A 13454-nucleotide genomic window follows, 5' to 3' on the forward strand; every position below is an offset into this window, starting at 1 on the left:
CAGCCAATCAGCATCAACAGTGCTGAGGTCATGAACTCTTTTACTGTGATCTCATGAGATTTGACTTGACTTAACTCTCATGAGATTTCATTGTAATCTTCCTTAAGCTGAATAGGGAAATAAGATGAGAGTGCACGTAAGCTCGCTCCTTCCGCTGTCCCGGGACAGACATACTGATTTGTTGCTTAGAAGTCCTTTACAATGGGATGTGGCTACTGAGAAACTTTTGAGGTAAAATATCTTTCTTTTTTACATAGAGATGTTCAGGTGATATTTTATAGTCAGCTTTTTTACAGCTATGCTGCATCACTTTCAAGTGTTTAAACATTTGGGTATTATGGCCCTTTTAATTAATGTTTAATAAAGTTTGGGACTAATCATGCTCATAAAGTAAAAAATAAAAAGAACAAAGACTAAAGTGGGGTTATATGTAATCCTTGGTGTATATTGTTTGCAAAAACTTTATTTCTAGTAAATAAAAATATTTTCCACCCCTTTTATCTGGGCAAAATATATGAATATACTAGAATCAGCCACTGTATCACTGTAGCCTGTTGAACCTTGGTCTGTCTGGGGGAAATTACTTGCTTGGCCTGTATATTGCCCTGAATACTAATACCAACCGTCCTCTGTTGCAACAGGTAAATAAGGGAGGAGCATTGCTGGGTGGCAATGCCAAAACAATAAGGTGAATATTCACACTGCACATGACAATGAACAGAGCGGGGGAACAGGATGTAGAATCTGCCTCAGAACAGGTTTTGCCAGCGTTATCTCAGCTTGATCCTCCTTCCACCCTCTGTACTGGGCTCTGGCCTGGGGTGACATCTGTCAGTTTGACATAGCATGACGTGTCTTTAATTCTCAAGTCCAAACTTAACCTATAATAGCAGCATGTATCTCCCTATTGTACATGGTACATCACTGCGACTCAACAATTACTGTGTTTAGTAACATTACCCAATGAATATCATAAACAAACAGTAATAGTGATTACTGAATACCTTTAAATACCTATAAATACTTGTAAGCTTTCAGACCAGCCTAAACAATGTAACACACCCCGACCCCCCCCCCCCTGTAAGAATGCAGCTATTGTATCACAGACTTTATAATTTGTATACTGTATAAATATCCTTTATTATTCCTCTGAATTAATACAAGGGTACACACATTTTAGTAATACCAAACACATGAACAATAGTGCCATACTACCCTGGGCATTTCTTAAACAGTGTCCTATACTTATTATGACAAACATTTCTCCAGGTGCCATGGACCAGATTCTAACTGGACACATTTTTTCTTCAGCAGTGTCTGTCACAGGAATGAATCTCTCACTGGAGCGTTCTCTAAACTAAAACTATCAGTAACTGCGCCAGTGTTTGTCGCTATGCTGTCCCTGCCCTGGTCACTTATGGGCTAAATAACGGCATCTCCTCTCCCAATGTATTCAGCTCAGTAGGAATTCGGGAAGATTAACGACGCTGGAGAATCAGGGAGTCTGGGTCACGGGGCGTGCATAAAATAACCTAGATTCACTAAAATTTCACAGACCACTTCGCTGAAAGATCTACTTTATTTCTCCTAATCTACATAGCCACTTTATTAATACTTGGAGGAGCATTTGATGCTTTATTTCTGCGAACCATCCATCTCTATACCACACGGACTGCTAAACTGCTATTGCCACTCGGTTTGTAAGCCCTGTGTTTGTGGTTATGGTTAGTAGTAGAACCGACACTGTAGGTAAAATGTCAGTGCTGCACGATTGCACCATATTCCCGAGATATCGGTAGGCTGGACGCCATGTATTATAATTAATTAATACTTGGGTAAATAATTACTAATTACACAAGAACCATAAGTCATAATCGGATTCGGCAAACTGAAAAGCCAATCCAAAACATCGCAGCCTGTAAAACGAGCTTCCGGTGTCAGGAGGCGGTACCGGAATAAGAACGCGAGCCAGTCACAATGCACCACGAGCCGCTTTCCACGGTCATATAAAGCGCATGCGCAAAGCGCGGCCCCTCTCACACAGCCACGTCCCGTACACCGGATCTAATCATGCAGCGCTTGGTTGTGGCCGCTCTGTCCCTGCTGCTCGCTGTCCGTGCCGACATCGCCGAGGAAGGCGATGTGCTTGTACTCAAGAAGACCAACTTTGAGGAGGCGCTCACGGCGCACAAATACGTTCTAGTGGAGTTCTGTGAGTAGTTCACTGGGGCGCCTTAGGAGACGTGTTGTACGTGGGGAGCGGGTTATTGCGCTAGTGCAATAGAAAAAATCAATCTGGCATAGCAACGGTTAACCCTCAGACCCTCAGGCGGTACGCAAGAGTTCCGCACCCTTGGTTTGACATGTGTTTCTCTCTGCCAATCAACGGATTACTTTCTTTGCTCCGGCCAATGAGGTTATCTTAGGGTGTGTGCTGCGTGTGCGGTACGTGACAGAGTTAGGTTGACGTGGACATGTTACAGGTGCTGACCGGGGGGCCAACTTGTTACACATCGAACTTTGGTGCAGCATTATCTTTTTGTATACGGTATAAATATCCTTTATTATTCCTCTGAAATAAAAGGGTACGCATATTTTTGTATTGCCAAACACACGAACAATAGGTATGTGCCCCATATTGTGCAATACTACCCTGGGCATTTCTTAAACTTTGTCTTATACTTATTATGACCAAAATTTCTCCAGGTCCCATGGACCAGATAATACTTAAAGGAACAAGCTTTAAAAGCTACTACATGAAGCTGCAAACGAGAGATTTAGACAAATTTAACTTTAAATGTTAGTATTATGCCATATTTAAAGTTCACCCATTGTCTGAGAATAGATTGTATAAATTCTCTAGCATAAATTGTTTTTACATTTTTTTTCTCTACAAAGTGGTGTTTAAGGATTGATTAACCATGTAAAATACCTGTTGTGACTACCCAATCTAATTCTACCTATAGTCTTACCAATTTTCGTCAGATATTAAACCAAATAAAGTATGTCTTGCTACCAAGGTACATATACTAGAAAGGTATGGACCAAAATTCTGAGTGCTTTAGTATATGCACTGTTAGAAATGCCTAGCTCAGAGGACAAGGTTGATCTTTTGCCCAGTTTGAGATAGATGGTTGATTTACTGGGATTAAAGTGAGTGATGTGACCTGATAGAATTTGAGAGCAGTTTGTCCTATTGGCTGGCTGTTGGTATTTATGTGGGGTGTGATCCACAAAGCAGGTTCCCTTGGGGTTGCAAAAGCCTGTTCACAGCTGCCTCTTCCTTTTTATAGAACTAGGTATTAATTTAAAGCCCCTGTAGTTATATTTGCTTCCGTAATGCCTTTAATGAGTGTTTGTGTGCTTTTCAGGTTGGACTTTGTTCATATTGTCTTCTGTCTATTTTGTAGTGAAAAATAAAATAAAAAGGACTCTTAAGTGTATTCTTGGTAAACCCACTAAATATTTACTAGCTCCTCATACTTAATTTACCTTGAAGACCCTGAAAGAGACCTGTTTGACAATGAGCTTCATAATAACCACATCAACCCTTTGGACACCCCCCCCTTATAATAAAACTATATCAGGAGGGTTAAATACGTGGTATATCTAGCCTATACCGCACCCTAACTACTCTTTGTAAGTACATCTTGCAATATACCATAACATTGTCTTTTCCCTACCTAGTTTAGCAGGATTGTCTAACATATTTTACAAGCTAAATATTAGCTCACATCCAACGCAACATACCTACATATATTACCATTTCACTTAAATATAGGAAAGAATTCCCCATCTATAGTGGTTTGACCTTTTTAGGGTCCATGAGTGACCCCTTATGTTGGAGGAAGTTACATTTACTAAAAAGAAGTTCCAACTTTAACATGTACTATCTCAGGTATGCTTTTATACTTGCGTGATGTAACTAGCAGTATGTCACTTCTAATATTTGATGTACATGACTATTATTCTTGTTGAAAACCTCAATAAAAAATATTCCATAAAATAAAAATGTAATACATCTTTATTTTTGTTCCATATATTTGGCTATATGGGGTGTACTGTATTTTGACTTCCTTTTGACATGTAACAGCACTGCACGGAAGCAGTTATTCATGCTAGCTTTACATAAAGGTACTTCTGGTGTGCTAGTGAAATAGCATTTTAGGTTTGCAGTTTTGTGACTGCATGTTTAACCCTCTGCTGGTTAGTAGTTTGACAAGCGACAAGAGCTATATTGGTCGGGGAAAGTCAGAAAATGAAGATAGAGGAGTTAGTCTAAAGATAATAGGCAGTTCAAGAGGGGTCTTTGACAGCGGTTTCTAGAAAGCAATATTTCTAAAAGAAATAGGAGGGTGTTTGTCTGGTCTTTTGGTTCCCATATGTATGTTTCTTTCTAAGGGTATCAAAGTATAGACTGGGTGTGAAAAGGATATTTGTAAGGCTAGTTGTGCATTAATGTAAAATGAGGACGGTGTTAAAGGGTTTTGCATCTTAATATGAGCAAGAGTATAAACATTTTCATCCCCTTTGCTGTACAGATGCTCCATGGTGTGGACATTGCAAGGCTCTTGCTCCTGAGTATGAGAAAGCTGCTGGCCTACTGAAATCTGAAGGTTCAGACATACGGTTAGCCAAGGTAGATGCTACTGAAGAAGCAGAACTAGCCCAGCAGTTTGGTGTCAGAGGCTACCCTACAATCAAATTCTTCAAGAATGGAGACAAGTCTTCACCCAAGGAATACTCAGGTATCTTTATACAGTGAACTGAATTGTCAGTGTGCACTGGAAAGATTCTTAAGTTTGGCCAATTGTTAAATCTGTGATTTACATAGTTTATGAATGCATTTTATATTTTCTTCCTCAGCTGGAAGAGAGGCTGCAGACATTGTTAACTGGTTGAAAAAGAGGACTGGACCAGCAGCTGCCACTCTAGATGATGATGCAGCTGTTTCAGCTCTGGTTGATGCCAGTGAGGTGGCAGTTATTGGCTTTATTAAGGTAATGCCTACTATATATAACTTGATTTGTGATACACTCAATATATTAATGCCATGCATATGCTTGTTTCTAAAACGAATTTTTCCTAAAATTGTAAGATAGTTAGTTTGGTTTCCATGCAAAGTAGTTAAGGGCACAACAAATCCATGCTGTAGTTAAGGGCACAACAAATCCAGGGAACAATGTCTCCTACAATTTTTCTAATTATAAAAGCAAATAAAACTATTTGGGCTCAGTGTCCCTTTAAGACTGAGGGTGGAGGCAGTATGATAAAACCATCTAGACTGGGTTGTGACAAAGTGGGTGATAGAGGCTATTGAAAGCAGTTTGTTTTTTGTTTTTTTAGTTGTGAAGTAGGTGCTGTGTAAGCAGTGTCTATTGTGGTGGTTAATAACAGATTTCTCTTGCAGGATAAAGAATCTGACCTGGCCAAAACATTCTTGGAAGCAGCTGAAGCTGTGGATGACATTCCATTTGGTGTAACCTCCAGTGATTCTGCTTTCTCTAAATATGAAGTTACCAAGGACAGCATTGTCCTATTTAAGAAGGTGAGCTGTTTATAAACATCCAGTCAGGAATGAGTGGAAATGGCTGTCATGCTTCAGGTATGATTAACCCCTTGAGTGATAACAATGGCTGAGCCGTCACAATCCTTTTTTTTTTTTTTTTGGGGGTCAGGTGCTAACGGCTCTGCAGTCACTAGCACTCGCCCACCTTGAGGGCAGTCTGGGGGCTCCCACCCTGGCAATCTAGCCTGAATAGTGAGAGGCATCGTCGGGTCTTCGCTTTAGCAGCCTTGTTTTAACCAAGGGTCATTTGGCTTCCATTAGTTAATGGGAGCTGGTTAATACCCAATTCAATTTACAATGAAGCCATATTTTTCTTGTGGAATGGTGACATTACTGTACACACTAAACAGATGTAAAATATTTTTATTTTTTTGAGGCATTGAGTAAAAACAATCCAATAGAAAGTATGTCCAGGCACGGAACAAAAACAATAAAGAAACTGATACAATTCACATATTGTAGGCAGACAAGGGTTACAACTTTGGTGTGCCAATGTAATATTTGTTATCTTAGTAACTAGTCCATAGTAGTTCAGCGTTGAGTATAAAGTGTAAAATTTAAAACAATATTTATGAAATATATGTGACTGGAACATATAGGAAAGAAGCCTCGTTTTTTTTTAATTTTTTTTTATAACAGGTAACAAGTGGTCTCTACCCTCAAGATAAGAGGTATTCTAAGAGCTGAAAATAGTGAGGTAGGGAGCTGGCTTTTGTTAGGCCTCCCGTAGGCCTAAATGTATGGGGGGGTGGGGAATACAGCGGACAAGAGCCGCTCGCAACAGAGGGGAGGGTGGAGCCAGTTAAAGTGTTATGAAGGTACAGACTACAGGGCTAAGTAGAGTGGAATGGAATCTCAAAGCTTCTAAGTACGCTCCTAGTGGGGTTATTTTTAAACTACGCCTCTACTTTCACATACCCTAGCTTTAATTTACTAAAGGGAAGCATCTCAGAGGATACAAGTGGGGGGGGGGATAGTTATATTTACAAGATGCATACTACAGGGCTATTTAAAAATAAAATAGAATTGGGTCTCAGGGTTTACAAGTAAACTTCTAGTGGGGTTATCTTCCATCTACGTCCTTAATATATTAAGGCTAGGGCATGTAGAAATAAGGGTAGCTACCCAGAGAGGGTGCAAACGGGGGGGTGGAATTATATATAACCGAAAAGGAAAGGACTACTACATGGGCCCCTCTCCTGGGGAGATGTCAACTATAGACGATGTCCTAAAAAAGCTAGATGTAATATATAGCGGTACTTAGGACAAAATGTGGTATACTTTGCCTTTATGAGGAGTAGTGACCCTTTATGGAGTTCTAATGGGGGAAACAGAGAGAGGAAGCTAGTGGCATAGTGTTGTAGATATACCTAGTTATATAAGCAATGATCTCTAGGGAGAGTTATACTGATTCCCAGTTTTATATTAAAGAGAACATGGCTAGAGGGAGAAATTAGTTCCTTAAGGCGAATATGATGGGTGGGTTGGGGTTAAGTAGGAATAACCTGCCAGCAGTACGTATTGTATAAAAAGCTGACTTTCAGTGTGCTCAGCTGAAGCTTAAGTGGTTAGCTAAAGCAACAGTAAGATGGAACTAATAACATTTAATTGCAGAGTTAAGCTTCTTGAAATCTAGAGGTGTTTCCCCTACAAAAGTAGATCACATGAGACCACTAAATAGATTTTACATACTAATGGTACCAATAGCATCTGGTTTAGCTATGCAAAACATCAAACAATAGGTTAGCAAGTAGGAGAGATAAATATTTTGAACATAATACACATTTTAACCTATGCTAGTTTAGTACGTTAAGTAGCATTAAATGCCTGCATTGCAATGATGTGTTAAAGGGCTGGGTAAAATATGTTAAAGGCAGCAGATAGACCAATATAGTTGCACTATATCTAATAAAGTTTGTATATCTTGGCTAACATTTGGGGTCAAGAATGTGTAAATGGTCAGGTGGATATAGTCTAACCCCTACACCAACCTTCAGGGACAGAGGTATATAACTGGACAAGGGATCTACCTGTCTAAATATTGTCTAATAGGCTGAGAGACCTACCAACTCTGTTGTTTATCCCAGCGAATCATTAATTTACATATAACACACATGCTTAGTATACAAATATAACAATACTAAATGTAAACTTTTAGGTTATATAGGGAGAAGAGAAATATAGCCATATACATACATGGTTACCTAGAGGGAGTGTGAACATTAGGGTGAAAATTCCCTAGAAACTGTACAATATGGTCTGTCCTATATTCACCCCCATCCCTATATACTCAGACAGATACATATACAAGCTTGGTATGGAATAGGGTCTATATGTAGTATACAGTAAGTTACAAGAGTGAAACAAACGTCTGCAATGCCTGAAGGAATGCACTGCCAATGTCCCAAGAATGACCAGAGAGGAGCAGTATGAAAAGGGGAGTTAGAGTAGTATTGAGTCAGCTCTATCAATGTCCGGTCTTACAGCCGACTTAGTCAGGGACCGCTCGTCTAACCCACACCATTTATCCAGTACAGACCTTTGTGCGGGTTCTAGTGCTCTGCTGGAAATGTAAAACATACCCCTTGCTGGGAGAGAAGTAACAATCTCCTTAGTGTTAAGGATGATGGGAGCTCCGGAAAAGTGAAGCAGTACTCTTACTGTAGAACGGGAGGCACTGAGTGCCACCATCAGCGCTGCCACCTTCCTCTTATAGTGATGTAGGTTAGGAGCCCCCCGCAGGTCTAAGTAGATCGTCGGATCCTTAGTCTCAATTTGAATTCTCTTGCCCCGTGGGCTGGGCGCATCCCTCAGGGCCTGGGCGGTTAGAGACCTCATAGGATCCGTAAGCTGACATGGCTCCTGTGGGTGATTGACCATGTTATCTGTAAGCCCTGAAGGAGCCATCTCGTACTTAAGCTTCCAATCGGCTGGTCTCTGCAGTAACATTGTTGTGAGCGATTAGTGTAGGGTCAGTGCACCTGGATTCCCGCTTTGGGAGAAAAATTAAGAGCATTAGTATGTCTTCAGTCATACTCTGAAAATGCTCATCCAGCAGCCGATGAATACGTTGCTCCCAAGCCTGCAAAGCCTCCATGTTGGCCGTGTCAAAAAGAGAATAGGGTATGTGGTGTATCTGAAGAGGAAAAATCAACTGAGCACCCTCAGAATAGTGCTCTTTTCTCCACCAGTAGTTCAGGATAGTCGGTATTAATATTCCAAGAAATAGTATCAGAAGATTAGGCTTATTAAATATAAATATATATATCAAAAGGCCCAGAGCTTCACAGGAACACGTCTGGCTGTGTTAGTAGCTGGCTCCGCCCCAACAGATATAAAATATTTGATTTGAAATATTGCCCTTCAACTGGATTTGCAAAAAGAAACCCCTTTTTAATGATGCAACACATCAATAAAAATACATATGAATATATAACAAAACTTAGCTTGTGCATACCTGTTAATATTTTACTCAGCTGTTAAACATACTGAAACAAATTTTCCCTAAAACTACAAATTGCGCTGAGAAAGGGACCTCAAGCCTAAATTGTTGGAGCATTTTAGAAATAGTCTGCATAAGAACCATAATTATGATGGGCTTGGTAAAATGTCAATTTCATCAGCCATATATCAAAAAGCTTAATTTTATAAAGGCTCTAATTTTGACCTGGTCTGCCTCAAGGGTTACTGTGGTGTGCAATTTTAATCAATTGTGTGATCTTATTCATTTTTTTTTTTTCCCCTTAGTTTGATGAAGGGCGAAATGACTTTGATGGTGAGATCAAAAAAGAGAATATTCTGGGCTTCATTAAAGCTAATCAGCTACCTCTTGTGATAGAGTTCACAGAACAGGTACAGTAGCAGCTACGTAACTTAACACTTTTTGTGTTAACTTTTACTTGAACTTTTTTTATATAACAAGATTTATTTTTTTATCTTGCAGACTGCACCAAAAATCTTTGGAGGAGAGATTAAGACTCACATCTTGTTCTTCTTGCCAAAAAGTGCCTCTGACTACCAAGACAAATTGGACAATTTTAAGAAAGCAGCAGCAAATTTCAAGGGGAAGGTAAGTGGACAGATGTCAGTAAAATGGACATTAAAAATGGACTCTAACACTTGTGTATGAGAGCTGCATTTTAAAGCTTTATTGAATGCACACAGGTTCACATAAACATATGCGTTTTGTGATGACTGTCACATGATGCAGGGGAATAATTAACTTTAAAATTGTCATTTGAAATTTACTCTACTTTTACATTGACATTGTTTATGCTGTTCTACTGGGTTTAAAGGGACATGAAACCCCAACATTTTCTTTCATGATTTAGATAATAAAATTTGAAACATTCTAATTTACTTCTATTTGATTTGCTTCATTCTTTAGATATCTTTGTTGAAGAAATAGCAATGCAAATGGGTTAGCCACCAATCGGCAGCTAATGAGCCAATCTATAAATGCTTTTCAACAAAGGATATCAAGAGAATGAAGCAAATTACATTAAGTAAATTGGAAAGTTGTTTAAAATAACATCACATGTTCGTTCTCAATCATGAATGAAAATTTGGGTTTCATGTCCCTTTAATGGTCCGTTGAAGAAACACTAACTTTTCTGTTGTCTTGAAATAATGCAGTTTGTCCTGCTACAGTATTTAATACTTTAGTAATAAACACTAGACCTGTGCATACTGAATCTTCACTGCTGGATGCAGAAGGTGGCCGCTCGTAACTTCCAATCTTTTCGTAGCCTTTTTCTTGTGAAAGTGCTACATAGTAAGTAAGATCTGTGCAAATCCAGATCTTGGTGTGTTGCACTTTCAAAAGACATCCGGCTCTGAAATTAGCTAAATGTCATAAGCAGCCACATTCAGCAGTGAATGAAGCTGCCAAATCCACAGGTTTAATTGACACTTTTTAAAGAAGTTTCTAACTATGCAAAGCAGACTGTCTCAAAGTATCTGGCTTTCCGGTGACTGGTACAGGCAGCTAATTAGCCTAGTTATCCCATTAAGACCATTTGATTGGATTAAAGTGCAGGTGACTAATGTATTGCAATACATTGTTCTAGCTGTAATATAGGTTAATGGATGTCCGTTTCTGCTTTACTGGCCATACTGGCAGTAATTAGACATTTCTTCCTCCAGATCCTCTTCATCTTTATTGATAGTGATCACACAGACAACCAGCGCATATTGGAGTTCTTTGGCTTGAAGAAGGAAGAATGCCCAGCTGTCCGACTTATCACTCTAGAAGAGGAAATGACAAAGTACAAACCAGAGTCGTCTGACCTATCTGCTGAAAAGATCACTGAATTCTGCAGCCTCTTCCTGGAGGGCAAGATAAAGGTAGTGTATACATTTTCTTTACTAATAACTACTGTATGCCTACTTGAAACCCATATCTGACCTTTGTGTCTGCTGTGTATGTGTATCTATATACATACATAGTTACATACATACATACATACATACATACATACATACATACATACATACATACATACATACATACATACATACATACATACTCTAGGCATTTCTTTGTTTTGCTGCTTTTGTGTGTGATCATACATTGTGTGGAAACATCAGTGTTTTATGTTTTCAGCCTCATTTGATGAGCCAGGATATTCCTGCTGATTGGGACAAGACTCCTGTTAAAGTCCTGGTTGGAAAGAACTTTGAAGAAGTTGTATTTGATGAGAAGAAGAATGTATTTGTAGAGTTCTGTAAGTTTATATGGATGTGGGACTTGTTTTTTTTTTTATGGGACATGAAACAATATATTCAGACTATACAATTCTAAACCACTTTCCAATTTCTCTAATCAAATTTTTCATTCTCTTGTGCATCCTTTAAAGGAGCAGCAATATGCATTTAATGAGCCAATGACAAGATGCATGTCTGCAGTTAACTCCCAGTAAAGTGCATTCTGCTCCCGAGCCTACTTAAAATATGCTTTTCAATGTAGAATACAAAAACAATGCATTTTAGAATATAATAAAGTAAATTGGGAAAGTTAGTTGCATGTTTTTATCTGAAAGTTTAATTTTGACTTTACTGTCCCTTTAAGCACCAAATCTTCCCTCAATGAGCCACTGATTACTAATTTCTTCCAGATGCTCCATGGTGTGGTCACTGCAAACAGCTGGCTCCTATTTGGGACCAACTTGGGGAGAAGTTCAAAGATCATGAAAATGTAGTCATTGCTAAGATGGACTCAACAGCTAACGAGATTGAAGCCGTAAAAATTCATAGCTTCCCCACACTGAAATTTTTCCCAGCTGGAACAGAGAAAAAAGTGTGTACTGAATTCATCTGTGCTACAATGGCATTTTTTCTGTTGGATAATCTTTTTGCTTTTTAAAGTACATAATCTCTCCCCTCTGCTACTGTCACTTTCCCTCAGTAAAGCATTTTCTTTAAAGTATTCATTGCCTCCTAAAGGATGGTTTCCCAAGGCTGATGGACATTCTTTTTTTTTTAATGCAGGTGGTTGATTATAATGGTGAGAGGACGCTAGAAGGATTCACAAAGTTTTTGGAGAGTGGTGGAGAGGAGGGAGCTGCTGATGAGGTGAGAGCATTGGCCAGAAAATGTACCATTTCAAAAAGTTGTATATGAAGAGCCAGAGTAAATTAAGTTATGCTGGTCTCAGAGTAAATTAAGTTATGCTATGGGTTGAGTGGTGCTTTTTTGGGCCTAAAACTGATTAGGTTAGACTGTGTGGGTAGCATCTACTACTGTCAGTGTCAGGTTTCCATAGTTTGTAGTTCTTATAGCTTAACTCTTGCACCATTTGAGATTCTGTCTGACTTATGTCTATTTGTAGGATTTGGAGGACTTGGAAGAAGCTGAAGAGCCAGAATTGGAAGATGAAGATGACCAACTTAAGAAAGATGAATTATAAGAGACTTAATTTTCACAAACCAGAAAACACTAAGTGTGTGAGGAAGCAGGATGGGAATGTTTTAAATGTCAGAGCTCTGAAAATCCAGGGAAAACTAATTTTTCATAAATATTGTGGGCAAAGGGTGCTTAAACATTGTTTAATGGTCAGCAAAATTTATTTTTCACTGAGTTTTTTTTAACATGTATTTTTCAGTAATTTTGTTTATTTTGATGTAAAGTGCTGCACTTTGTTTTATTGCTTCTTGGATTGTCTTGTCTCCCTAATTCTTTGTGAGCTTTAAACTACTGGTGGAACAAAAGTCCTTGCATGGCTGGTGCCCTAAATAAAGGGATGTGAACATACATCCATGTAACCATACTACCATGTTCCCTTAACGGTTTTATGTAACCACCTAGAGATCCCTCCTGCGCTCCTCATGATCTCCCACACTGCCCTCTAGTGCTCAGTGAGCATCATTTTGGTGCAGTCTTCAGTATTTTACTCAGTGGGGGAAGGATAAAAGCCCTCCTGTTTATACAGCAAGTACCATCGTCACAAGTATATAGAATGCCTTATTGCAGTGTTCTGGTACCCACCGATCGCTTGTGGTACAACAATGTATAAATCTGTTCCCAGTGCTGTGAAAGTCTATTCTGAGAATGCAGCCAATGACACGTTTGTCTCTGTATGGGGAGGTTTACGCTTAATCAATGATTCCAGAAATGTTCAACCATATTTAAGTGGAACCTGAAGTGTTGGCCAAATAAAATTTAATTTTAATAAAGTGGTTTGCTTTTTTTTTATAGAAGTATTTTGTGATTCACTGCTTTATAAAGCTAAGTTTGAGTCCATTCATGCTGTTTAATCATTCATGAGTTTGCATCCTAAGGGTCAATGGTTAAATGCAAGGTAAGATGGTCTGTTAAATCTGGTGCTAGCCTAAAATGTACATTAAAAGCTGCCATTAATGAACCTTTCTTGTATTTAAAGGGACAC

At 38.9% G+C, this 13454-nt stretch overlaps 1 protein-coding gene across 1 annotated transcript; it reads left to right on the forward strand.

Annotated features, from left to right (window-relative positions):
• The first annotated feature begins 2000 nt into the window (after positions 1-2000).
• Positions 2001-13242, forward strand: P4HB (prolyl 4-hydroxylase subunit beta). Its single transcript, XM_053705875.1, is given in 12 exon segments — positions 2001-2062; positions 2064-2212; positions 4542-4748; positions 4867-5000; positions 5411-5548; positions 9317-9421; positions 9513-9638; positions 10715-10915; positions 11175-11295; positions 11686-11867; positions 12059-12142; positions 12399-13242. Coding segments are annotated over 12 exon segments (1572 nt in total). The 5' UTR covers positions 2001-2015; the 3' UTR covers positions 12477-13242.
• Positions 13243-13454: the final 212 nt, after the last annotated feature.

The sequence above is a fragment of the Bombina bombina genome, chromosome 1 (genome assembly GCF_027579735.1).
Source record: "Bombina bombina isolate aBomBom1 chromosome 1, aBomBom1.pri, whole genome shotgun sequence".
In the NCBI taxonomy this organism is placed as follows: domain Eukaryota; kingdom Metazoa; phylum Chordata; class Amphibia; order Anura; family Bombinatoridae; genus Bombina; species Bombina bombina.